The sequence below is a fragment of the Stenella coeruleoalba genome, assembly GCF_951394435.1.
Source record: "Stenella coeruleoalba genome assembly, chromosome: 1".
NCBI classification, from domain to species: Eukaryota; Metazoa; Chordata; class Mammalia; order Artiodactyla; family Delphinidae; genus Stenella; species Stenella coeruleoalba.
Window position 1 is genome coordinate 43,858,597 of NC_137169.1, and position 27,948 is coordinate 43,886,544.

The following is a 27,948-nucleotide window of genomic DNA, read 5'->3' on the forward strand; positions in this document are numbered from 1 at the left end:
CTTATCCTCAGGGGCTTCAGAGGTGCTCTGTTGCTCAGTGTCAGGTCTTCTGCTCTGTCACCAATTGAATGTTGAATTGAAATGAAACAAGTTGTCATTGGAGTTTGTGAGTTGACTGCCTTCTTGGCCTTTTTTTTTTTTTTCTTTTGGTTGACTTTCTGTAACTTATAAGAAGGTTGGGTTTGTATGATAGCCATGATCCCAAATCAAGTTGGAATCATTCTGGGAATACCCTTTCAGCAGTTTTGAAAAATCAAGCCCTGGACTCTGTGTGAAGACCTGTGAGCTTGTGTTGGAACAGCTATGCCAGTTACTTTTCTCTAGCCCCGACCAATTTCTTAACTCTGAGTGTTTGTCAGAGGAAAGGAAAAAGAAAGACTTACGGGGAAACTTTGATATTTATTATTAAATTTCATGTTTGAAAGAATCTCCTAAGCTGTTATTCCTGGTTATATGAAGCCACTGGAAAAGAAGTACATGAAAAAGTTATAGGAAACATACACATATAAATGTATTGTTTGGAAGGCAGAACTTCTGTTGGAGGGGAGGAAAAAAATTATTTTTAATAGATACCAGAGTACCTTCCACTCGTTGGGTGGAGGGAAGAGAAATATATTTTTATGATTTTCGATAGTCTACCTTTGACCTTCCTTCCTCCAGCGTTACACGTTAGACTGAGTAAGCGTAACATTGTATGTGATTGGGTGTGCTGGTGGGGCATGGTCCGAGTTAGGACTGAGAATAGAGTGTTCAGATGAAAGATTATATGGGGATTATAAATCTCAATCCCTCAATCCCTCAAATTTTTAATTTTTAATTTGAGTTATGACTGTGACCAAAACTGAGAGGAAAAGGAAGGGCTGTGCCAGACGTGTGAAGAGGTGCTCTTACCTAATATGGAGATGAGGAAAATAGTGAGCTTCTCTGAGAACCAGCCTCAACCACAGTATAAACTATCAGAAGCTTTGGTTTGTGTCCTCTGCAAACCCACTCTGTGGAATAGAGTATGAAGTCCTTCCTCACCTTATTATTGACAACTAACAAAACATGTTTTAGCATTCATCTGTTTCAGTTTTTCAAAGAAATAAATTCCTTTCTGAATTAGTAGCTTATTTTAGGACTAGATCTTTGTGCTGTTAGCTGGCCAGACTCTCAACTGGAATGCTGTATACCTTTGTTTGGAATCAGATGAGGCTTATTCTTATTGTAAACCATATTTCAAACTATTGCTCACTGGTGACTGGATAAGAGGAATTTGTAATCTGCTTCCTTCTGCAGTCCTGCAACTACACAGTATTTTCTCTCATTCACTCTTTTGCATGATTCAAAAGGCTGTCTGACTTTCCTGACCTGAGTTCCGTGCGTTGGAACATGCTGTTACCAGATACTAGCTTAGGCTAATGGGAGGAGGGTGGGTGGGGAATAGTGCCTGTTGAGGTCCAGTTCTACACTGGGCACCTCTCCAAGTTTTGTCTCATTCACAACAATCCTCTGTGATAGTTGAGTTTTATCCTCCCTATTTAACAGATGAGAAAGAAGAAGTTCAGGTTACTTTCCTGAGTAGATAGATGCTGCTCATGCGGTTGCTGCTGATTGGAAGACTTGGGCTCTTCTGTGTTACTCTCCCTTTCAGGAAATGAGCACAACTTTGGGGCACATTAGTATTTAGCAGCAAGTCAACAGTGTTATTGGTATGTGTCCATGCCCGTGGCTTAGTGACTTCTGAGTCTGGCCAGGCGTAGGCGCAGAAAGCTCAGGTCAGTTAAAGAATGACCACGTGGCTGTCTCTTCCCCTGCCTTGGGGCACAGAAGGAGGGCTCCTGAGACTAGTGTGCACATGTGCATATCAGCCACCCTTTATTTCTCAGTGTCGTCATCTTGCTCACTTTTGCTCGTGCTGTTCCCCTCAGGCTTCCTCTTTTTCGCCTCAAATGCCTATTGATCCTTCAGCTTTCAACTCCAGTGTCACCTGCCCATTTCCTGACCTTCCGTGTTGTCCATCAGAGTTAATCGTTCCCTTCTCAGCACTCCTGAAAGCTATTTAATGCTCCATCAAAGATTTGCCTGCCACGTTACAGTTTACAAAAGGTTTTCACAGCAGTGATTTCATCTGGTTCTTAGAAGAACACTGTACATGCATAATAACTCACGTTTATTGAACATCAGGCGTTTTATTATTTGTTTAGTCCTCCCAACAGTTTCATTATAGATGAGGGGGCTGAGGCACACAGTGAGTAACTGGCAGAGAGCTGGGCCTATTCAACCACTGCCAGGGTTTCCTTATTATCTCTGTTGTACAGAGGAAGAAACAGGGCAGTTGAGGGTGGTTCTTACAACCTCCTGTCATCTCTGGTGAGCACCTAATAACTGAGAGGCAGAGGTCAGGCTTGAGTGCCAGCGATATAAAGGCCCAGAGGGGTCTGTTTTGTCCTTAGTTGATCGTTCTATTAGGGAGAGACAGGTATTCTCCAAAGCCAACCCGACGCCGGTGATTGTCTAGCCTGGGTGAGGAATGATGAAGGTAGCGGTAGGCGGCATAGTCAGCACCTTCGTGCCAGGCACCGTGCCAGTCACTCTATATCGATCATCGTCCTTGTGAGGAAACTGAAGCCTAGAGGTGAAATGAGGAGGGCAGGCGCGCTGCACGTTTTCCTTCCGGATCCTTCCCTGTAAGGTGTGCATCTCCCATGCGTAAGGTTCAAGGGAAGTCACTCGCCAACAAATCTAGGGGGCCGCTTCTCCCTGAAGGCAGCCATGCCTTCCAGCCGATCCCGGGTCGGGATGTTCTGAAACAACATACAGAGTGTTAGTCTGTGGGAGCAGGACCAGAGGCCAATACTCGCTCAAGCTTGTTCAACGCATGACAAGGACAGAATCCAAGTCTTTCGCTGCCTCTGGACTCCGGTGTTGCAACACCGGAGGCCCATGCAACAGTATGGGCCTCGATGGCTCCTTGGTCTCCTGGGGAAGACGGGCTGCCTCTTCAGCACCCGAGGCCTGTCACACTAGCCTCTCTTTGCACACAGCTTGCACGCCTCCAGAGAGCTCACAGTCTTCGTGCAACAGTCAGAAATGAGGCTACTCAGTAGAGAAGATAGATTAGGCTTTGCGGTAAGAACTCTGGCTTTGAATCCTGGTGTGTAGTTGGTTCACACTACGTCCTACAAGTCCCAGGACCCCCTGTTTAGGAGTATTTTCGTTATTTGTTAACCTGGAGATTAATATTTTTGACTCACCCAGGAGTGAGGGGCTAAATAGGTCAGCCCCAGGTTTATTGCCCCACCATCGAACACACACAGCCTACAGGTGAAAACCAAGGCTTTGATGTCCCACTCCAGCCTGGCGTCTACAGTAGCCGCTGGTACAGAGATCGCATAAGCTGCTATTCTTCTCTCTCAAGTTCCTCTGTGATTCTCTGGGCCCCCAGGTAGAGCAGGATACACCACCATTAGATGGCTGAGGAAACAGTCCCAGAGAGGAGCAGTGTGGCTCCCCTGGGATCACCCCAGGCTAACTGAGGAAGGAATGGCACAAAGACTGACTCTCTGGGTTGGGAGGAACCTACTGAATTGGTCATATAGTACTTAAGGCCGCCCACTCTGGCCCGGCTTCTGCTACAAGCATGCAGGGCTGGTGGCAGACACATACCTGGGCATAGCATATCCCTTCAATGGCCATCCCTGATGCAATGTCCACCTGCAAGAAAGAAGTTATGCGTGGATCAGCCTGACCTTGCCCATCCCCATCAGCACTGGGCGCCAGCTAGTCCTACTTCCTACACCACTTCTTACTGATTATGGATTCTTCCAGCAAAGAATTATTGAGGCTTACTGTATGCCAGCCCATATGAAGAGAGATGAGCTGATAAGGAATCCCCTACCTGGAGAGGGAATACCATTCCTAACAGTGGTGAAACAGTGCTGGGACGAATGCGGGCTGTGAGAACAGCGGGGAGGATGACACATAGCCTGTAGAGCTGAGGAGGGTGTGCCTGAGCTGTGCTTGCACAGCCAGTGTTCCCTCCTTGCCGTCTGGCTGCCTCCCCATGCCTCCTGTCACCCCTATTAGTGAACTGTGCTGGCTTCCCATTGCCCTGAGGACTAAGGCCTTTATGACTTGGCCCCTGGCAACTTCCCAGCCTATACTGCACAGTACTTGCTATTGCTACCACTTACAAGCACTATTTTAAGAGAAGTACCTTTCCCAACAGGGGTTATTTTCCCTACTGTACAGCTGAAGAATCTGAGGCATAGAGAGGTGGAATGATTTGTCTAAGGGCACAACAGTATGTGGAAAAGCAGGTCTTTGAACCCAGATGGTCCAGCACCAGAGCCTATGCCCCTAACCTCCATGCTATGTTGTCTCACTCGTCCCTTCGTCCTGTTCTGTCAAGTTGCTTATTTATACACCTCTGTGTTTTTCCTCACACTTGTCCCTATTTTTTGGAAGTCTCATCCACCCTAAGCCCCAGTTCTAGAAAACATTCTCCAACTCAGCACTGTCCAGTACCGTAGCCAGTAGCCACATGGACAGTGCAGCTCTAACCTCCCTAGGGTGTCTGCTTGGTACCCCTGACCCTTTATTAGTGATTTGTGTCCGTCCCCCTCCCCACCTTGGGGGCAGTGACCATATTTGACTCATTTCTGGGTCCCAGTTCAGGTCTAGGTTCAGTGTGTGATGACTGAATGAATGAGCTGATGTCTAGGATGGGTTAGCTGCAGCCAAGGCCCCACACCTGAGCCCGGTCCACGAGGCCACATTACTGACCAACACAAACCCGAGAACATGGACTGGGAGCCACGCAGACCTGGATTCTTGTTACTCACTTGTTCTGGGACCCTGGATAAGTCTTACCCTTTCTGAACCTCAATTTCCTTCTCTCTCCAAGGGCGAGAGATGAGGATAAAATGTCATTTGGAATATCACCTGGCCAAACTTGATTTTGTAGGTAGGTAAAAGCAAGGCATAAAGAGAGAGGTCAGACTCCCGAGTCCAGTTCCTGAGCTCTTTCCAGCTGTGCTGTCCATCTGTTTGCCATGAAAGCACCACCTCCCAGCCGCCCCACTGACTTTAGTGGGGCCCAGGTTCCAACCCAAAACCCTCTCACCTCTGTTCCTCGGTCAATGGCTACTTTGCCCAGCCGCACAGCAGTGGGGGCCTAGGGAAGAGAAGCAGCTTGGTTGAGGAGGGGATCAGTGCTCATGGTTAGGCACACAGCTCCACGGTGGGGGAAGAGGTCTGCACAGAGATCCAGCTGTTCTACTGACAGTGTTAAGTTTCGTTAGTTTTAGTACCTGCTACTTCTCAGCAGATGTTCCTTTTCTATAATGGAGGAAGCCTAACTGATCCCTGACCCTCCCAATCGTGACCATCTGGGGTTCTTGTCATTTAATCCATCCCTCCAGCATGTACAACATTTTCCAAATGCTTTCCCACCCACAGACTTCTCTAATGGTCAAATGGTGCTGCCCATCCTTCCAGGATGGTGCCATGTTTAATCGAGGCTCAGGGTGGTGAAGCACTTGGCCACGTTTGTCCAGTGAGTCAGTGGTGAAGCTTAGATCTGATTCCCAGTCACCTTTCCCACTGCTGCTCCCTTCCTCTACCTCTCTCATCTCAAGCCTCTCCTGCGAGCAGGTTTTCCCCCAGTAGGGTGAAAAACGGTCAAGATTAGGAACTTGGGCTTTGGAGTCTGACAGGCCTGGGTTGGAACCCTGAGGGGGCATTTTGCAAGAGCATCCAAGTGGCCGTCTTTGCCTCACCGACCTTGCTTCCAGTTAGCTTGTGCCACAGCAGGCCTGGCACTCCATCCCCAGCCCCACTTCCAGGCAAGGAGTGCTTTTGCCTCCTATATTATTTGAAGTTTTTGTATTTGTATTATTTGAAGTTTTTCTTTATCAGAAAAAGAATGATTTGAAAAGTCTGTTAGCATAGAAGCCATAAATAAAAAAGCTAGCTACATAAAAATGAAGGACTTCAGACTGTGAAAAATACTACAAATAAAAGACAAAAATCAAAAACTGGGAAAATATATTTGTGATACTGTGACAGAAGAATTTCCGTAACAAAAAGCTGGTATAATGTTTTTATAACATTCACAACAGTATGAAAAGTTAGTTCACAGAAAAGAAATACAGGCACAAGGTATGTTCAGCTTTACTTTTAAAGAAACGTAAATCAGAACAGTGAGGTGCTCCTTTTCACCTCAGACTAGGTAAATTGTAAAGTGTTGGTAATGCCCATTATAGCTGAGGTTTAGGAAACAGGTATTTGCATACATAATTGATAGGAGAGTAAATTGGTACAATGCTTCGGGAAGGCAGTTTGACAAGAACTGGCAAATTAGATGCACATGCTCTTTCATGTTGTACCTCCATGTAGGCATCTACTTCCAGAAGTACACTAAGATGTACAAAGTTATCCACTCCAGCTATTTTTCAGGAGCATAAAGATGTAAGCAATGTGATGTTCCTCATTAGAGTACTGGTTAAATGAGGGCACATCCATACCATGAATGAAAAAGTGCAGCTGTTTAAAAGAATGGGGTTGATAAGTATGTGCTGGAATGGGAAACTCTCCAAGGTAGTAGGTAAAAAAGAAAGGTGCATACTGGTTTGTATATTATTCCATTTGTGTAAAAGGTGTTGGTATGATGTGCCTTTGGGGAGAAGGGTCAAGAGAATGGAGAACTTCACTTTTCTGTTTTATCCATACTGTTTGAATTCTTTTCTATGCATATTTTAATTTCATGTTTTTTAAATGTCTGTTAGAATTGGATTAGCCTCTAAAGGTGTGTTCCTTGTTCCCTTCTTAAACCGTCTTAAAAAGAATTTAGAGTCATTTAGATATGAGTATATGTGCATAATTTATATTGTACATACAATGAATATTTCTGGAAGAGTGTGCAAACTGGCAACAGTGGTCATCTCTGGGGAGACGGATTGGGGAGTTGAGCGATGTTTTGGTGACCAGCTCTCCCGGTTTGCCAGTGACTGAAGGGTTATTAGGACATGGGACTTTCACGTTGAACCTGGACAGCCCCAGGTAAACAGGGTCACCCTACTTTTGATTTTTACTTTATGTCCTTCTTATTCTTCTGTTTGATTTGCTTGTCATGAATATATGTTATTTAACTACTGATTTCTCATCACAGAACATTAAAAACTGCATAGCTATGTTGTACTGTGTTGAAAACACACGTTTCTGAGTGTGTGTGTATGTATGTGTGTGTGTATGTGTATATATATATATACATATATATGTAGTTGACCCTTGAACAGCCCAGGGGTTATGGGTACCGACCATCCATGCAGTGGAAAATCTGCGTATAACTACAGCCAGCCCTCCCTATAAAGAGTTCTGCATCCGCGAACTCAGCCAACCTCAGATCGTGTGGTACTGTAGTATGTATTTAGCTGAAAAAAATCCATGTATAAGTGAACCTGCACAGTTCAAACCTGTGTTGTTCAAGGGTGCCCTGGGTGTGTGTGTGTGTGTGTGTGTGTGAATTATTAGAAATATGATTGATCATTTCATGCTGTTTGGAAATGAGAACAGTGAGTCACACTGGCCACAGTATGTTCCATCCCTTTGTTGTTCAAGTAGAAAACGTAGCCAAATCCATATTCAAAGGATAAGGTATGTTTATTATCTAAAGGGAAGATCTGAGTGTTAAGTTGTGGACCTTGTGTTTATTGACAGTTTTTTCTGGGCTCTAATCTCTGCAGCCACTTGACTCCTTAGTCTTAGTAGTTTGTCCGCTAGAGGGCAGCCATCTACCACACCACCCTTTGTGCTCACCCCATCCAAGAACCCTTTCATCCTTGGCACCCAGTTACTCAGCTGGAAGTTAAAGATTCATTTTTCAGGTTGCATCGAAATGTCCTAGCATTTGCATTAGTGATTTTAGTACTAGTTTTTGGTATGCTCGTGTTTTGGTATACAAAGCTGCTTTTAAATACTGAAATACTAGTAATTATATTAGTAGAATACCGTTATTTCAATATACTGAAAAATCTGAAGCTGAATCATCTTGAGATAAGCTCAAAGACCCAGTTATTTAGTTTATGCGGAAAGATAAGCCCTGTAGTCTACAAGTCTTGCTGGATAGGCCCCCTCTGTGGAAGTGTAATTAGCTACTATCCTGAGTCATTCAGAGTTTTGTATTAGTTCAGAGACTTTCTGACCAACTATAACAGAAACATGACAGCATTAAAATTAACAGCATCAGACTCTCCATTTATATGTGCTGAAACTATCAATAAAAAGAAGACAAAAGAAATGCTTTCTTTTAAACCAAATTCACTATCAGCTTTTTATAGTCCCTGCCCTCAAAAAAGACCTCAAAGTTATAAAAAGAGGCAGGATTATTTAAGGAAGACAGTGTTTTTTTTCCAAAATAAAATACCTCTTTTTTACTCTTCATGATTAATTCAAATACTTTTCTCTGTTAATAATATTAAAATGGTAGAGTATGGGTAACAGTTTTATAGGCTTCTATTTTAACTTCGTTTTGTAACGTCTGTAATTTTTTGTATTTGAAATGCATTATTTAGTTTGTTTTTTTAAAAAATCGTACACATTCTGCACTCTTTAAAATAAAATACCAGTTTTTTTATTATGCAGCATTAATGCCAAAATACCAGTTACTGATTTTCTTTCTGGTATTGCAGTCACTTTCTTTGACCTTGATGAACGGTCACTTACCTTTCTGGGTCTGTTACAGCATAGATACAATGGGGATAATCAGCTCAACTGGATTGTTCTAATAGTTGGGACACTATTAAAGTACCTTGGATTGTGTCGGATGGATGAGATGCTCCGTATGGGCTAAGTCAGTATTATAGATTAGCAAAACCTAGCTCCATTTCAGCTGCTTACATATCTGCAGAAACTTGGGACCTCCCTCTGGGTCCTCTTAGAGGAGTGAGAAGCCAGCAGAGCCTCTCAGGTACTTGGAGATTACATGTAGGCAGGGCCTAAACCTACTCCCTGGGTCTCTAAACCTTTTGGGAGACTATGCTCATAGGCTATTTGAGGATTTTAAAAAATGAATGGAGCTTAACATGTCCTACATCATGTATTTCAAGCACTTTTCCACCATGTAGTATGGTCGGAAAGTTGAGCTGGTAGTTCTTTATCTGCTTTAGAATCTTGCTTTTTCAATTTTGGGGACATTTTAATGCAGTACTGTCCAATACAGTAGCCAGTAGCCCCATGTGGCTATTGGCATTTGAAATGTGGCAAGTGTAACTGAGAAACTAAAATTTTAATTTTAATTTAAATAATGTGGCTAGTGGCTGCCTTAGTGGACAGCACAGGTAGAGGATGTTTACATCATCTCAGGAACTTGTTTTACTGTGCTGTTCTGAGGATTTTCAAGCCTATTTGATTCCAGTCCCTCAGAACTTAATTTTCATTTTAACTTAAAATCTGATTTCGTTTACTGGATGGCTGAATGGATGCTAAAACTCCAAAGAGGGTTAATTTTATAAATCTGGGTAGATGGATCTTATGTTGCCCCCTGGCCTCTCCACACGTGCATCCCGTGTGGCACAGGCCCTCCTGTGCTGGGTGATCACCAAACCTGGGGCAGGATCTCCTGGGCCAGTGCTCGTGCCCGGTGGTAGGCGGCGTTGCCCTCCTCATTCTGGGCCACAGCATGGTTCACCAGCCCCAGAGCCTGGGCCTGTGACCCGCTCAGTCGTCGGCCTGTGAAGATGAGCTCCTTCGCCAGGGCCACCCCCAGGCATCGAGGCAGCCTCTGAGTCCCTCCTGCCAGGATGGAATAGGGGTGGTGAATCTGCATGGGAAGTGGGAGGCCAGAGAAGGCCCAGGCTGGGAGTCAGCCAAGACCTCTCAGAAGCAAACTGAGTTAGGTTGGCAGGGCAGAGCCCAGAACATAGGGCAAAAGAGGAAAGTAGGGAATTATGCTGGATAGACTGGAGTTGAACAGGTAAAGAAGGATGGATGCTGTGGGTTGAGGTTACCTGCTCCTGGGAGGAGTCCTCGGGTGGTCTCAATCAGCCCCATGACAGCTGAGGAAGCTGCTTAAACAAAACAGAATGAAGCCCCAGCCCTACCTTCCAGCGCCAATCCCCAAGGAGAAGAGATACCGCCTGTGGGCTCTGCTCACTCCTCCAGCCAGCCACTTCCCTCGTGGTGTGGCCACAGCCAGACTCCCCCAGATGCTGCCTTTGGAAGAGCCCTAGCCTGGAAGCCAGCAGGCCCAGGCGCTCATCCTACCTCCCCTACTCAACCAGGCAAGTCTCTTACCCTTTCTGAGCCTCATGGGTGGAAAGAAGACGACTACCCCTCTTCTGCCTACTCCAGAGAGCTGCTAAGGATCAAGTGAGGTAATGGTGCTTGGAACAAGGAAGGGGTTCCTAGAAGGTGCCCGACACCTATTTGTAAGTTAATGGATTCTCTGTCTCACACATCCTTAGGTCAGGTTTGGCCTAGAGTGTCGCTGACTCCTGCTCCCACCAGGTATTTTTCCCAGCTTTTTGTCAGCCTGAAAATTTCCTGTATTCCGGTCCACATCCTCTTTCCCCAGTTCTGCTTCCTCTGACAAGCCCTCCTTGAGGTGTCCCACCACACAGGCTTCTGAATCCCCTCAGCACAGGCCACCGGAACCATGCAGTATGGGAGGGAGGAGTTGATGTTCACCCTCCTATCCACCAAACCCTGCAAGTTAGTTGCCCGAAACATAGGCAGGTGAGAAGCAGATCCGGGGCTGTGACCTGACCTGGTATTTTGATGCCTTCTCTTCGATACGCATCTTGTAGATATAAGCTCCCTCTATGCCTGGGGTTACACATTTTTAAAAAATGTTCTTCCTGGATGGCGGGAGAAAGCAATGAGGGGAAGAGAGTAGCACCGTGGTGGCACTCAGACTTTCTCTGATTGCCTCCAGGAGGGGCGCACCTAACCACCAAGACAGGAAGGTTAAAAAGTGATCGATTATCTTCATCCTCCCCTCCCTCCACTCTTCAAAGCTCAGTTTCTCTGAACTAGTAACGCAAACCTTTTTGGGTGCCAGTGAACCAGAGGGCAGTGTTCTTGCCCAGGCATGTTTGTGACTAGCTGGGCAGGTGACAGACCGCCCCCACGGCTCACCTTTGCTCAAAACGTGATTGAAAAAGCTGGCCTGGACAGAACTGGAAGGTTGAACAGTTAGTCTTTGTCCCCAGCCTTCCCTCTCTGTGTTCTTTTTGCTGTCATGTTAGCAGTTGCTCTGGGGTTGGTGGGAGCAGTCCTGAGCGGAGGGCAGCTGACTGAGAAGGATGGGTACTGCCGCAGTCGGGCCAGGCCAGGAGGGGAACCAGCTGCTGCCTGAACTCTCTGTCCCCCACCTTGCCTTTAGTTCTGTGGCTGCTTGGAAAGCCAAGAGCAGTGGCTGACTGCAGAACCCCCAGAATTAGCCTGTTTCACTCTTCCTTCCCCACCCTACCCCACCTCTCCCCGTGCCCAGTACCTGCCACTCGGAGGTCACAGGCCAGGGCAAGTTCCAGGCCTCCACCTAAGGCAAACCCATCCATAGCTGCAATGGTGGGCGCAGGGAAGGCTGCTGTGGAGATGAAGAAAGGCTCAGCCTGCGAGGCCCTGGCAGGACCCGGACAGTGTCTCAGGGAGGGGAGGAGCGAACTGGTTGGGACAGAGGGCTTCATTGGTCCCAGGTTTGGGGACCTTACCTGGTACCTCAGCCAGGTTACCTTAGAAGTTGGTTTTCCTACTGGGGAGAGTTGTGTGATCAGCTGGGGATCGGGAGTGGGGAGATGGACAGGGTAATCTCCTGCTGGCCTCCCTGGGACCAGCCTTTTTGCACTCCCTTCTTATTCTGTGTGCCAAGCCCCATACTGAGTGCTGGGAACACAACTGAATCAGACGTGGGGAAGGCAGACCTGTAAACAGGCAATGATGACCCAGGTAATCAGTGCTCTGATAAAGGAAGCTTGGAGGATGGATCAGGGACAGCTTCCTGGAGGAGGGGGCACTGGTGGTCTTAAAGAACGAGTAGAAAGTTCAGATGGCCAAGGAGGGATATTCCAGGCAAAAGAACAGCCATTGTCAAAGCCTGAAAGCATGCTTGGTGAAACCTGACTCTGAAAAGGCCAGGCTTGCACCCTGAGGGCACAGGGGTTGGGGGTCATAACGAGCAGGGCACAAAGGCTGAGAAGCCAGGGCTCCTCTGGGAGAAATGCCCTCTGAACCCTCGCCACACCCTCCCCCTTGTAGAATTCCTTGTTCCCTGCCCCTGCCACCCCCCCGCCCCCCCGCCAATCATCTGTCTCTCCACAGAGCTCACAACAGAAACTGTTCTGTCTTTAGAGTAGAGTGGTGGGTGGGGTGAGGCTGGGACCAGCAGGGCCCCGGAATGCCCTCCTCCTCCGCACTCCAGGACCCTCACCAATCTCATTCATCAGGCCTCGGAGCCGCTGGACAAAGACCCCCACCTCCGCCTCACTCATCTGCTCCCGCTCCTTCAGGTCTGCACCTGCAGATGCAAGAGTGACAGCCCGTTACTGCCTCCCAGGCTGTCAAAGGATCCAGCAAAGGAAATCTGAAGAGAAGCAGCCAGAGAGGAAAGAGAAACACCGGGAAAACATGGTTAGGGAAGCCGGGGCGGGGAGCGGTGGTGGTCAAAAAAAGGAGAGGTGCAACAACAGCAAAAAGACTGGATTTCATCAAAATTAAAAACTTTTGTGCATCAAAGGACACTATCAAAGAGAGCAAAGACAACCCACGAATGGAAGAAATATTGGCAAATCATATAACTGGTGAGGAATTGATATCTAGGATATATAAAGACTTCCTACAACTAAAAACAAAACCAAAAACAAAACCCACAAAGGACAAAGGACTTGAATAGATATTTCTCCAAAGACGATAAGTCAGTAAGCACAGGAAAAGATGCTCAACATCATTAGTCATTAGGGAAATGCAAATAAAAACCACAATGAGATACCCCTTTACACCCATGAGGATGGCGATTATAAGCAACAACAACAAAGAAGTGTTGGCATGGATGTGGAGAACACTGATGCATTGCTAGTGGGAATGCAAATGATGCAGCTGTTGTGAAAAATATTTTGTGGCTCTGTATGGTCCAGCAATTCTATTCCTAAGTGTATACCCCAAAGAACTGAAGGCAAGGACTCACACAGATAACTTGCACACCAATGTTCATAGCAGTATTAATCACAATAGCCTAAAGGTATAAACAAACCCAGGTCTATCAACAGATGGATAAACAAAATAAATGTGGAAAATAAATATATATATATATATATTATTATATATATATAAGATGGAATATTCGTTTTTAAAAGGATAGAAATTCTGCAATATGCTACAACATGGATGAACATGAAGGACATTATGCTAAGTGAAATAAGCAGACGTGAAAGGACAAATATATGATTCCACTTGTATGAGGTACATAGAATAGGCAAATTTGTAAGATAGAAAGTAGAACAGAGGTTACCGGGGGTTGGGCGAATGGGGAGGAATTGCTTAATGGGTGTAAAGTTTATTTGGGGTGATGAAAATTTTCTGGAAATGGACAGTGGTAATTGTTGAATAACCTTTTGAATGTACTTAATGCCACTGAATTTTACACTTAAAAATGATTAAAGTGTAAATTTTTGTGTAATATATATATTTGACAATTCAAAACTATGTTAAATAGTAATAAAATAAAAATTTGTTAGTTATTTTTTTCCAGTTTTATTGAGAAATAATTGACATACATCACTGTATAATTATTTTTTTTAACAGAAGGGGTTGGTGGGGTCCAAGGAGGCTGAGAGGTCAAGTAAGATGAGAACTGAGAAGTGAGTGCAGGGCCCAGTGGCATGGAGGTGGGCAGGGACCTTGGTGAGAGTAGTGACAATGGAGGCGTCATCAAAGGCCAGATGGCAGGGGCCTGAGGCGGGAGTAAGGGGTGAATACAGTCTTCGCAAGTCTTAGATTATCCAAAAGTCAGTTGGGAGAGCCCTTGGAAGTCTTTGATTAGTTCCAGCCCCTCAGTGAGAGATGGGGAAACTGAGGCCCAGAGAGGGACAGGGACTAGCCCAGGGTTCCAGAGCAAGTCAGGGGCAGATTCAGACCTGCAGCCCCCCTACTTCCCTGTCCTTAGCTGGGATAGTGAGGAGTGGGGCTAACAGGGGCATGAAGTGACCATGATAGAAGAGGTCAGACAGAGGTGGAGCCAGAGGAAGAGGCCAGGGGAGGAGGAGGGCCTCAGCCAGGGCAGCGGGGTCAGCAGACTGGTCCACATACTTATCCTGCCATGGCAGACCCCGAGCTGGTCGCTGTGATCTGGACAGCTGAGACCTAGGGACTGAGCCATAACTCCTTGAAAACTCCTAAGCATCACGCTCCTCCCACCCTAGCCTTCCACAGCCTCTTCCCACCTCCCCAGTGCCAGTTCTTAGCTCAGCTCAGCTCTCATTCATTTGCTTGTTGTGGGCCTGGATGCGGCATTTCTCATCTTTGAAATGAAGTGCGTGGCGAGGACCAAATGGTGCAGAGACATTGAAGAGTTTTTTTTGACGGACTGAGATCTTGTAGGTGGGCAAAGGGGCACAGAGTCCCATCTTGGCCACAGACCTTGTGAATGTCTTTGGACTCAGCTTCCTCATTTCCTCAGTGAAGGGTCAGAACAGTGCGTGGTGCAGCAGGAAGAACAAGGATTCGGGGATCAGAGAGGCCAAGTTCAAACTGAATTCTTAACTATCTGTGTAACCCTAGGTAAGGAATTTTACCGCTGAGTTCACATCTCTAAAATTGGAATAATGAGTCCTGTGCTGGAGCTGACCTAAGGACCCCACCCCCCACAAATGCCCTGCAGGCCGGGGGGAGCCCTGCTGAGCCGCGGCATAGGGGCTGGAAAGGAAACCCACCTGCACAGAATACACCCTTCACTCCACTTCTGAAGATCAGGACACGCACTTGCCGGTCCTCCCGCAGCTGGGCCAGAGCTTCCAGCAGCTGCAGAGGAGACTCCATCAGATACCTCCCAATCCAGCCCCAGCCCACCCTCGTGCCCACCCTTTCTCACCTCACTAACGAAGACGTTCCCCAGGGCATTGCGGGCGCTTGGTCTGTTCATCAAAATCTCAGTGATTCCTGCAGGGGACAGGGCAGCCTTGGGTGAGCCAGCTGCCCTGCTCACTCCTGGGCTGGGGCCTGGGATCTGGGCACCTCTACCCTCAATGAGCAGTGTAACTTGGGGCAAGTCTCACACACCCAGGCCTCAGTTTTCCCAACCATAAAATGGGAAGAATAACTCTTGCCCTTTCTGCCTCACAGAAGAAGTAGAAGGGCTTGTGAACCTTGGAGCAACATGGGGAGAGAGACAAGAATGACTGCCACAGTGGTTCCTGCCTGCTTCTGCCATTGTGAGACACACACACCCCACACACCCCTTCTTCAATTTCACGTATCTCTCCATTATTCTTTTCTCCATAGCCGGACTTCTTCCTCTTGAGCTGAATGAGTTATAATAATATCACCACCCAGAAACCTCCTCGTATGCTCTGACTCGTTCATTGTTCCCTCCTCCCCCCAAAAGTAACAACTCTCTTGACTTCTATGGTGATCACTTCCATGCATTTCTTTAGTTTTATCACACAAATGTGCATCTCTAGACTTCAGAGTTTAGACTTGCTAATTTTCAAAAATAGTGATGTGTCTTTAAAAAGCTTGTTAAAATCCTCAGGTTCTGCCTTTAGTCCTGTCTTTCCCTCAAAAGTTGTTTGTTGGGACTTCCCTGGTGGTCCAGTGGTAAGGAATCCGCCTTCCAGTTCAGGTGACATGGGTTCAATCCCTGGTCGGGGAACTAAGATCCCACATGCCACGGGGCAACTAAGCCAGCATGCCACAACTACTGAGCTTGCGAGCCTCAACCAGAGAGCCTGCGTGCCCCAAACTACAGAGCCCACACGCCCTGGAGCCTTCGCGCCACAACTTGAGAGAAAACCCTCGCGCCACAACTAGAGAGAAGTCTGTGCACCCCAACGAAGAGCCCGCGCCGCAATGAAGATCCTGGGTGCCACAGCTAAGACCCGATGCAGCCAAAAATAAAAATAAAAAAATAACAATAAGGAAAAAACCAGAAGTTATTTATTAAAGAACCTGGGGCATTTGACCTGTAAGGTGTCCTGCAGCGTGGAATTCACTGATTGGACACTCATGGGGCAAGTGACCAGGTTCCTCTGTCACAGGAATTTAGCAACTAATCCAGAGGCTTGAGCACACTCACATTCCGTCCCGTTTGGCAAGAGAATAACGTTTGCCCTACCCGTGTGATATTCTTTCACCCGCGACAGTCAAGCTTCTTGAAAGGGTTTTCTGTACTCAATCACTTTCTTGCCTTCCATTCACTTAAGCCTTCTCCAATCTAGCTCCCACCCCGTCACTCAGCAGAAACCATTCTCACCAAAGTGACCAGTGTAACCACATCACTAACCAAGGGACATGTTTCCGTCCTGGTCCCAGGCTCCGCAACGGTTAACTCTGCTGACGATACACATGCTCTTCCTTGAACATTTTCTGCCGTGGCTTTTTTTTTTTTTTAATAGATTTAGTTTTTTCAGAGCAGTTTAGGTTCACAGGAAAATGGAGTGGAAAATGCGGAGATTTCCCGTAAATCCCCTGCCCACTGCACATGCATGGTCTCCCCCACTATTAACGTCCCCACCAGAGTGGGATATTTGTTACAAAAGATTAACCTACATGGAAACGTCATTATCACCCAACATCCATAGTTTACATTAGGGTTCACTCTTAGTGTTGTACATCCAGTGGGTTTTGACAGATGTGTAGTAACGTATCTGCCTTGTGGCCCCATGTTCTCCTGGTCTTCCTCCTACCTCTCAGATGATGCCTCTGCACTTTTCTAGGTTTTCTTCTACCCAATTTTAAAATTCTTAATTCATTTATTCAACATATATCTATAATAAGTAAGTCCTGGGAATGCAATGTACACCATGTGACTTTAGTTAACAATATCGTATATTTGAAAGTTGCTAAGAGAGTACATCTTAAAAGTTCCCATCACAGGACTTCCCTGGTGGCGCAGTGGTTAAGAATCCACCTGCCAATGCAGGGGACACGGGTTTGAGCCCTGATCCGGGAAGATCCCACATGCTGTGGAGCAACTAAGTCCGTGCGCCACAACTACTGAGCCTGTGCTCTAGAGCCCGCGAGCCACAACTACTGAGCCTGTGTACCGCAACTACTGAAGCCCGCATGCCTAGAGCCGGTGCTCCACAACAAGAGAAGCCACCGCAATGAGAAGCCCATGCACCGCAACGAAGAGTAGCCCTCGCTCGCCGCAACTAGAGAGAAAGCCCGTGCGCAGCAACGAAGACCCAATGCAGCCAAAAATAAAATAAATAAAGTAAAATTACTTTAAAAAAACAGTTCCCATCACATACAAAAAAATGTAACTATGTGTGGTGATGGATCTTAACTAGACTTACTGTGGTGATTATTTCACAATGTATACAAATATCGAATTTTGTTGTACATCTGAAACTAATATGTCAATTATATTTCAATTAAAAAGCCCCAACTCGGGCTTCCCTGGTGGCGCAGTGGTTGAGAGTCCGCCTGCTGATGCAGGGGACACGGGTTCATGCCCCAGTCCGGGAAGATCCCACATGCTGCGGAGCGGCTGGGCCTGTGAGCCATGGCCGCTGAGCCTGCGCGTCTGGAGCCTGTGCTCCGCAATGGGAGAGGCCACAACAGTGAGAGGCCCGTGAACCACACACACACAAAAAAAGCCCCAACTCTTACAAAAAGGTAACTCCATGAAAGAAAGAAGACATACAAATGGCGAATAAGCACATGAAAAGATGTTTAATTTTATTAGTATCAAATAAATAAGAGTTTAAGAAAAGCATAGCACCCAGTACAACGACTAAAACTAAGAAGACTGAAAATAAAAACCAAGTATTGGCTATGAAAAAAACCCCTTACATATCTATTGAACAACTATGATACATAATAAATTGTGGGAGTTATAAGTTATGTAACAGCCCGTCTTCAAGGTGCTTACAGCCTAATACAAGTAAATGATAACGTGAGGTCATAAGTAAAGTAAGTACATGAAGTACTATAGGATTACAGGTGGCAGCTCATAGATGGGAGCATTTGAGCAAGGTGAGAATAGGTAAAACTTTTCATTTGAAGAGAGGTATGATGGGAAAAATACCACAGGTAAGAGACTACTCAATTTTTTAAAAAAATTATTGAAGTATAGTTGATTTACAATGTGTTAATTTCTACTGTACAGCAAAGTGATTCAGATATATATATATGTGTGTATGTGTATATATATATATATATTCTTTTTCCTATTCTTTTCCATTATGTTTTATCACAGGATATTGAATATAGTTCCCTGTGCTATACAGTAGGGCCTTGTTTATCCATTCTATATATAATAGTTTGCATCTGCTAATCCCAAACTCCCAATCCATCCCTCCCCCTCCCCCTCCTCCCCCTTGGCAACCACAAGTCTGTTCTCTATGAGAGTACTCAATTTTTTAATGTTGAAGTTCCTGAAAGGTCAATCCAAGATCTCTTTATTCAGTCATTTGTACAATTACAAATTTAACACATGTTGGCCTTTGTACCAGACACTGATGTCAGAGGCCAGAGCAGACCCAGTCCCTCTCCTCTTAGATCTTACAGTCTACAGAGGAGACAGACATTCAACCAGTAATTACTATTTATGATGAGAACATGGGGGGGAAAAGGACAAGGAGGTGAGTGGTATAGAGTGGGCAGAGGGGGCCCCTAGTGTAGAAGGTGAGCAGTGACTTGCCAGAGGAAGAAGTGACCTTTCAGCTGAGAGCTGAGGAACGAATAGGAGTCAGCCAGGCAAAAGTGTGTGTGTGTGTGTATGTGTGTGTTGGTGGGGAAAAGCCCATTTCAGACAGAGGGAGTGGTACAGATGAGGGCCCTGAGTATAGCAGAGCAGGGTACTATAGGGTTTGTAGAGCTGGGCCTCTTAATGTTTTTTGGCTAGGCCTGAGAATTAAACCAACATAAAACAGATTAAGAGGAGAAAAGCACACAAATTTGTATAAGTTTTACGTAACATGAGAGCCCTCAAAAGGAAATGAAAACCCCCAGAAACGGTAGAACCTACATGCTTTTATAGTAGGCTGAAGAAGGAATGTCAGTTGTGGAAGAGTTAACTATGTGGGAGGCTAAAGGAAGATAAGGCCTGTTTGTACACAGTTGTCTGTTTGTACAGAATTCTCTTGGCTTCAGCTCCCTGTTGAAGAATGTTTCTTTTCTCCAGGTTCAGGGAGGGCATCTTTCACGTGGGAGTTTTTATCTCCTGTTTTCAGTAAGCAAAGGGGAGATTAGAATGCCCTTCTTGCATCTGCTGTTTTTTTCAAGTGCCTTTAGCTCAAAAAAAAAAAAATCCCTATACCAATGTGGCATATTTTTTTTTGGGGGGGGGGGGACATTGTGCCACCTTTTAGTGTCTTCCAGAACCGGAGGAGTTCAGAGCAAAGGGAGAGCAGTGTGAGGCAAGGCAGAAGGGTCAGGAGGGCTGCACTTGCTCATCTGCCCCTCTCCTTCACGCCTCCCGTGTACCTACCTCCTGTACACCCAGGACTGCCCTGCGCACCTGGCCAGCTCTCCTCTGAGCTCCGAGCCTGAATATCCAGCTGCCCACTTGACATCTAGACCAACATGTCAAGAAATGATCACTCTTTCTCCTGCTCCTTTGGTGAGCGAATGACATATCAACTCAGAGTTCTGTCATGTTGCCTCCGTCTTCCTCACCCTTGAAGTTTACTTAGTCTCCCAAGCGGCCAATTCAACCTCTTAGATCTCATACCTATCAGCTCACATCCCTCCCTGCAGCCACTAACCTGGTGGGCTCTTTCTTCTATTACGTGGATCCCTCAACTGGCCCTCTGCCCTCAGTCTTGCCTCCCCTTCCCCCTCCACTTTCGTTCCCTCATCTGGGTCAGAGTCATCTTTCTTACCCAAATCTGACCATATTCTTCCCTTCCCTTTTCATCAAAATTAAGTCTAAATCCTTAATACCACCCCAAAGACCCCCTACCATCTGGCTCTTGCATCTCACTCTGGCCTCAACTCACCTGCCAAATCTGGGTCAGGTGTGGGGAAGAGAGAACAGCTCTGGGCAGGGGCTCAAATACTCTTATACCTTCTTGGCCATTTCCCATCCTGTAAAGTGTCAGGATGGACTAGAGGAGTGTTTACCAATCCTCTGGGCTTCAAAGCCCCCTTATTATTTTCTCTCAGCGTGTTTAGCTTTGAAGAACAAACAGGATTTATTAAGATGGCATTCTCAGTGTGAGTTGATCTGAGACACGGAGAAGGGCCAATGAAAGTTTCAGGGGTCTCAAGGGACAGGGTTTCCAGCCACAGTTAGAGAACTGTGGTCCAGGACAGAGAACTGTAACATGCAGGCTAGGTGGGCTTCTTTAGCCTCCCCAGAAACCTTCATAGAGTTCTTTGAGCCCAGCAGGCCTGGAGGTCCCACTGAGGAACTCAGATGTCCCAAAGATCCTCTCCAGATGAGAAAATGCTGCAACTTTGGGGAAGGGAAACTGTGGTGGATACAGAGAAACCACATCAGAAGGGTTGAGGAGAACAGTCTAGGTCCAAGGTCATTGTGGCAGACAGACCTTAGAGTGGCCCCCATGTTCACATCCTGCATAATCCCCTTCCCTTGAATGTGGACAGGACCTGTGAATTGCTTCTAACCAAGAAAATACAGGTAAGGTCATAAAATATCACTTGTAAGATTAGGTCTAATTATATGGCAAAGGTAATGAGATGTTACTTCTGTGATTAGGTTATGATGTATATAAGACTCTATATTACTAGCATACACTAGAGAAACTAGTGGACCTATGGAGAGGGTTGTGTGGCAAGGTACTGTGGTCAGCCTCTAGGAGCTGAGAGTGGCCCCCTGGCCAAGAGCGAGAAAACAGGACTTCAGTACTACAACCACAGGAGATGAATTCTGCCAACAGCTGAGGAACTTGGAAGCAGACCTCTCCCCAGTTGAGCCTATGATGAGACCACAGCCCCCACCAGCTCCTGGATTTCAGCCTGCTAAAACCCTGAAGCAGAGAACCCAGCTAAACTGTGCCTGGACTTCTGACCTACGGAAACTATGAGAAAATAAATGTGTGTTATTTTAAGCATAGAGTTTGTGGTAATTTGTTACATGGCAATAGAAAACTAATACAGTCATGACGTCTTGGGATTGACAGAAACTTTGCTCTCTTCTCTTTGCTTTCCTGTTCTGTCTTTCCTTTTTCTCTGGCTGACTCTCTCCCACATTTCATCTCTATTTCCCTCTTTCAGAATGTAAATGTGGTGCTTGGCTCAAGTCACAGCTCAGTCACGTACCAGCTTCATGGCCTTGGACAAATTACTTTACCCTTCTGACCTTCACTTTCCCGATCTGTAAATAGAAATGCTAAAAAGGTTGTAATGAAGATTAAAAGAGATAATGCCCACAAGTGCTTAAACATAGTCTGTGGGTATTGTGAGTGGGGAAGATGCACAGAAGCTGGGGAAAGTCTAGGGCCCCACATGAGCTGAGAAATCTAAGCTGGGAGCCCTGAGGAGCCAGACAGGGTGTCTCTGGCTTTAATTCATTCACCTGACAATGTGCAAGTTGTACTACCACATGCCAGGCCCCAGAGAAATAGAGAGGACTCAGCCATGGTCCCTGACTTCTTAGTTGAGCCCCTATTCTGGGAACCTTGCCCTTGCTGGGCCCCAGTAGTGCACTGCACCCCCTCTACTCTTACCAGACCCCCCCATACCACTGGCTGATGATTTGAATTCCTTAGCAGATGACCTAGGGTCACACTGATGGGATGGTCTGAATCACCAGGTGATGTGGGTGGGAGTCAATAGAAACTACTGGGAGATAGTATAGAGACCAATTGGTTTAACAATCCCTTACTATATAGAAGGGGAAACTGAGGCCCAGAAAAGAAGAGAATTTGCCAAAGTTAACAGTTGGACCCAGCTAGCAATTCTCACTCTCAAAGAGCTAACAACTGATGAGGGAGACAAGTCCAGACACAAGGGATGTAAAAGGAAAATGGTGGGGGGGTGTAATTCCAGAAGGATTTACAAAGGTAGAGAGGAAAGAAGAGGACCGAAGTCAGGGGCATAGTTAGAACAAAACACTGAGGTGGGACAGCTTGAAATGAACAAACACATGGGTAGAAGAGATAAGGTGACAATGTCAGGTTGTGGTGGAGAAACTTGAACATCCAGCTAAGGAGCTGGAGTAGAGCCATAAGGAAGAGTGAAGAGTGGTTAACAAGAGTTAACCAAGAGTGGGTTAACAATCCCATTTTCAAGGACAACAGGCACAATGTGACTATGCTCTGGTGACATCATGCCAAGTGGAAGGCAGAACGGGTGGCTTCTAATGGGGTGGTGGGGTGGTTCTCCTGTGTGTGGGTCCCCTCCTCATGCCTCCTCCACTGCTTCTCATTCCTTCCATATGCCCTCTGGCAGGGGCAGAGGCTTAATCTCCTGATGCTTGTTATTTGTGGATAAAAAATTCCCCTTTTGTACAAGTGAGCCCTAAGGTCTATGACCCGTGGTAATTTTTTAACTAATGTACAAGTCTGTGTTTTGAGTCACTGAATTACCAGAAGAGGTAGTGATGACCTAATAGTTGAGAACACAGGTTTTGAAATCAGAGCTGGTTCCAATTGCTTAACCTCTCTATTCCTCAGGTTCTTAATCTGTAAAGTTGGGAGAATAACTATAATTATTTCAAGGCAAGCGCCATTACCAGTTTGGCAGTGAACTAAGCATGAGAGTAAGGGGTATTGTCTAACACCAGCAATCCCACATAGCCAGAGAATTCTCACCAAGTGATGTAATCGGACACTGGAAGCCCCTACATGTCCATCAAAAGTGGGGGATGCACACTAGGGAGTAGTATACAACAGCAGGGAGCAAGGAACAGATTTATATGGCAAAGCAGCTCTTCAAAACTTGGTATCAAGTGGGAAAAAGGAAGAAACATGAGATGTCTAGAATAGTGCCTTCTGTGTAAATTAAAACTCGGACACAAACAATGCTACATAAAACGCAGGGAAGGTTAGAGGGGTTGGACTGGGGAGAAAGTAAAGACAAGAGAAGGACCTTGCCCTGATGGTAACAGGCAGCAGACTGTGGAGTGTGAATAACACCACTGAATGCAAAGTTCAACCACCACCCCCCAGCACCACCCCTGCAAATAAAACTACCCCCAAACAGAAACAAAACAAAATAAAACCAACCAACCAACCAAACAAAACCCAACAGTGCTCAATCAATATGCTCTTAAGTTTGTTAATCAATATGCTCTTAAGTTTGCTAATCAGAGAATGCCAATATGACAAGCAGTTCACAATTGCTTTCTTCTTGCTTTTCACAAGAAGTTAAGATTTTTTTAAGGGTTAAAAATTATAATATGTAATCAAAGCTACTAAAGTGACAAGGGAAGCATTTCAGTGTGTAAAGCAAGTAGGATATTTGTTGTCAGCAAGTAAATATATAAAGACTGGAGATATTTTGTTGTTGTTGTTGCTAAAAAAAAAAAAAGAGGAAAATAATTTTGTCCTAGAGCTGATTGTTTATGGATGGGAAAAAATGGGACAAGTTAATATGGATCCAAGGGGTGATAAAAGGTTTGTGAAAAAGGAACTTTGAGAATAGAATTTTGTATGTTGTTAAGACTGATTAAGACTAGATTAAATTTAATTAGGTAAAGAAATTTTGTGATTAACAGTAAGCTGGTACCAGACTGAAATTTGGTTCTCTCTCTCTGTTAAGAGAACAAAGTTTTGGGCTTCCCTGGTGGCGCAGTGGTTAAGAATTCACCTGCCATTGCAGGGGACATGAGTTCAAGCCCTAGTCCAGGAAGATCCCACATGCCGCGGAGCAACTAAGCCTGTGTGCCACAACTACTGAGCCTGCGCTCTAGAGCCTGCAAGCCACAACTACTGAGCCTGCGTGCCTAGAGCCCCTGCTCCACAGCAAAGAGAAGCCACCGCAATGAGAAGCCCATGCTCAGCAACGAAGGGTAGCCCCCGCTCACTGCAACTAGAGAAAGCCTGCGCCCAGCAACGAAGACCCAATGCAGCCAAAAATAAAATAAATTTATTAAAAAATAAATAAATAAAATGGATAAACAATGACTGTAAATTAAACAGGGCTATGGGAAATCCAAGATGGCCGCTTGGCTCTTCCCGGCTCCCTGACAAACCTCATTTTTTAATTTGATGGGTTAAAGCCTTCCTTGGCTGGAGGGTTAATGCCCTCACAGTGAAAAAAATAAAAGACAAAAAATGTGTTTTCTGGGACTTCCCTGGTGGTACAGTGGTTAAGAATCCGCCTGCCAATGCAGGGGATACGGGTTTGATCCCTGGTCTGGGAAGATCCCACATGCCGTGGATCAACTAAGCCTGTGTGCCACAAGTCCACACGCTCTAGAGCCCGCGTGCCGCAACTACTGAGTTTGTGTGCTGCAACTGCTGAAGCCTGCACGCCTAGACCCTGTGCTCCGCAACAAGAGAAGCCACTGCAATGAGAAGCCCACGCACTGCAATGAAGAGTAGCCCCCGCTCACCACAACTAGAGAAAGCCCATGTGCAGCAACAAAGACCCAATGCGGCCAAAAAAAAAGAAAAAGTGTTTTCCACTTGCGGTATACCTTCTACAATCTCCAGTGGTCAAGACACCCACTTCACTGGATAAATCATACAAGCCTTAGCAAAAACTTCACAAACTTCTTAAAAGTATCACCATCGGGGCTTCCCTGGTGGCGCAGTGGTTGAGGGTCTGCCTGCTGATGCAGGGGACACAGGTTCGTGTCCCGGTCCGGGAAGATCCCACATGCCGCAGAGCAGCTAGGCCTGTGAGCCATGGCCGCTGAGCCTGTGCGTCTGGAGCCTGTGCTCCGCAACGGGAGAGGCCACAACAGTGAGAAGCCCGTGTATTGCAAAAAAAGAAAAAAAAAAAAAAAACAAACAATCACTGTCACTAGCATTCTCAATCATCAGGCAAGGTTAACAAAATTAATAGAAAAACTGGACTCAGAACAAAAATTAATTACATGGGATTAAATGAACTGCTAAATATGATCATAATTCTTTTAGTACTTTTTGTCTGACATATTGCTAGCTTTTAATCTTTGTTTTTCAGATATAAAGAATCTCTTCTTCTCAAGCTAATTATGGTTTACAACAATTTGGTAATTTACACCTGTGGGTAAAATTAAAACATTTTTCTTTTCTTTCTTCCTGGTCCCTCCAGAAATTGGAGACCGTTTGGTTCTGAGCAGCCTTATCAAAATTGTTATTTCTTACATTACCAAATATGTGACTGAGCCTCTGATAAAATGATAGTCCCATATAAGATCAATGATTGTAATGGTATAACTCTAGGTATGGGAAAAAGCAACAAGAGGGAATATTTTCCTGGACCATAAGAGACTAGACTAGTCTCAGGTGGTGCAGAGACTTTTGGGTACCACTAACGAGGCCTAGTCCAGTAACAACGCATTGTGTGGCCTATCAGCGGAGGAAATAAACATTCCTAGCGCTGTGGGACAAAACGGACATGAAATGCCCCCCAAACCATGGTCAAATTTATGGCCATGAAGGGGCCCTGCCGACTGGAAACTGGCACTTGCCATCTGCCTCAACAAAGATTAAATCAGGAGCTGCTGCAGCTGTTGACCTTCAACACCCCCTGAAAGGAGTTCAGGGTGGAGATCAGGAATCAGGCATTCTGTGCTCCGGGAAAAACTGGCAGAACAGGCCTTCAGATAGTTAGATATTTTCAGGTAAGGATTTTTATAAGCCCCAATTCTTGCATCTTCTCATACCTAGAGAAACACTAAAATTATTAATGGTGACAACTGCTTTGGTTTATATGTTAATACCGCATCAAAAGTTAAAACCTACTGGCTACAAGTCTCCTCGAAGTACCAGGTCTAGACTGGGATTCAGGCTTGTTCTCCGGAAAAAAAAAAGAGACCTATTTTGTCTATTAATGTTCAGGTTGTCACTCTTCCAACTACTTCTGAGTCTGTTACACCTACATCAATCACACTGGGCTAATAAAAGAGAACATCAAAAGATATATGACCATGCTAACGCTTCATTCCTTTGGACAGGGTAACCTAAGTGCTGACTATATCTGGACCACAGTTAAAGGAATGCTACCAAATGTATCCTGGTTCTTACTCCTGCTTGGGCCTCTGGTTACAATAATTCTTTTACTGTGGCTCCTGCCTTTTTTTTTTTTTTTTTTTTTTTTTGCGGTTTGTGGGCCTCTCACTGTTGTGGCCTGTCCTGTTGCGGAGCACAGGCTCTGGACGCGCAGGCTCAGTGGCCATGGCTCACAGGCCCAGCCGCTCCTCAGCATGTGGGATCTTCCCAGACTGGGGTACGAACCCGTGTCCCCTGCATCAGCAGACGGACTTTCAACCACTGCGCCACCAGGGAAGCCCGCTCCTGCCTTTTTAATCTACTTGTTAAGTTTGTCTCTTCCAGATTACGATAGTTTCACATCAAGATGACGGTGACGCAGAGATTCCAGCCACTCCTTGGAACAGATCTTGCCGGAATAACAACAGAAGTCGCCCTGGGACCCCTTAGTGAGGTAGGGCGAGAGCTCCGTGACCCCAACTAGGTAGGGTCTACAAGCCCCTTTCCAGCCTGCAGAAGCTACAGAAGACAGACCATTGCCCTTCATCCTCCCAATAAAGATTTCTGAGGGGTTCACGTCTCTCAGGGGGGATTTGAGGTAGGATATAGATGGGCCCCTGGGCCAGACAGCTGGCGTTTGTCAAGTGGAGTAAAACTGAAGCTTTGTTCTCACCCAGACAATCCAAGGACAAAGCTAGTGGCAGAAGCTGAGCTCTGCTGGAAGAAAGAGATAAGATGACCACTCCTGAGGTCAAGGAAAACTTCCCTGTCTACACATGGGCAGGAAGGCTCCGTGGGGGTGAAAAAGGGAGGAGGTACCACCCCATAAAAAGTGTGGACATTGCACCCACAGGCCTCTGGTGGGATCCATCTTAGCAAAAAGTTGCGCACGCGTGTTGGGGAGGGCCCTAGGGCAGGTCAGGTGTGGAAAAGAAACAAGATAATTGGCCAAATGTAAACAAAGACCTGGAAGGACTGTCCTATATAAGTAATTTAAATCACCTCTTTACTGTGCTCCTCATTAGAGGAAGCCCGTACTCTTTCTCTCTGTGTATTTCTGCCTAGCTTCTGACTTAAACTGCTTCTCTGTGTGCGCTCCCATGTTGTGCTGTGTCTCTAATAATAAACTTTGTACATGTTTTTACAGTTTTTGCCTCCGTGAAACATTCTTGCTTTCAAATGGGGGAAAGCGCCAGGGCCACTTTGCTTCTAGCCTCTAACCGCTCGCTGGTGGTCTACTGGCTAGGATTCCTGGTTTTCATCCAGGTACCCAGGTCCAATTCCTGGGCAGGGAACTAAGATCTCTTCAGGACCGTTCACTGCTGTCTCCGAGATCAGTTTCAGTCTGCTCCGGGGCAGTGGGCGCGTTGGTCATGGGTCCCGCCCCGGCAGTAGTGCCAGGCGCCGGGAGAGCCTCGGACAGCCCGCCAGCGCTCGCCCCAGCCGCCTCCCGGGCCTCCCAGGACAGAGCACTTACCTTGGTCTGGACCCGCCAGAGCGCACACTTGGATCTCGCGGTTTGCGGCCGCGAGATTGGCGGCGCAGCCACGGGCCTCAAGGGGCCTCCGGGGGCTCGGAAGGCGCAGGGCGCTGGTCAGGACGCGCAGCATTCGGACGAGTCTGGGAAGGTGCCTCTCGGCCCCTCCACCACCCCCTCCTCTCCGGCTGAAAGCTTGCCGCTCAGCCCCAGGCCTTCGTAAAC

The 27,948-nt window shown here is 46.2% G+C and overlaps 1 protein-coding gene across 4 annotated transcripts; it reads right to left on the reverse strand.

Annotated features, from left to right (window-relative positions):
• Window positions 1-16: 16 nt before the first annotated feature.
• Window positions 17-27,948, reverse strand: ECHDC2 (enoyl-CoA hydratase domain containing 2). Of its 4 annotated transcripts, none has more exons than XM_079933865.1 (10): window positions 27,724-27,948; window positions 15,065-15,132; window positions 14,907-14,994; window positions 12,410-12,496; window positions 11,477-11,569; window positions 9,990-10,049; window positions 9,587-9,774; window positions 5,108-5,158; window positions 3,649-3,696; window positions 17-2,786 (listed from the first exon to the last, which is right to left on the reverse strand). In XM_079933865.1, the coding sequence occupies exons 1-10, from the start codon at window positions 27,854-27,856 to the stop codon at window positions 2,709-2,711; spliced, it is 894 nt and encodes a 297-aa protein (XP_079789991.1). In that variant the 5' UTR covers window positions 27,857-27,948; the 3' UTR covers window positions 17-2,708. The 4 variants fall into 4 exon arrangements, with proteins under 4 accessions (XP_079789991.1, XP_079789994.1, XP_079789992.1 ...); XM_079933866.1 differs by having other exon boundaries at window positions 1,418-2,786; window positions 9,990-10,046; XM_079933867.1 differs by lacking the exon at window positions 5,108-5,158 and having other exon boundaries at window positions 2,652-2,786.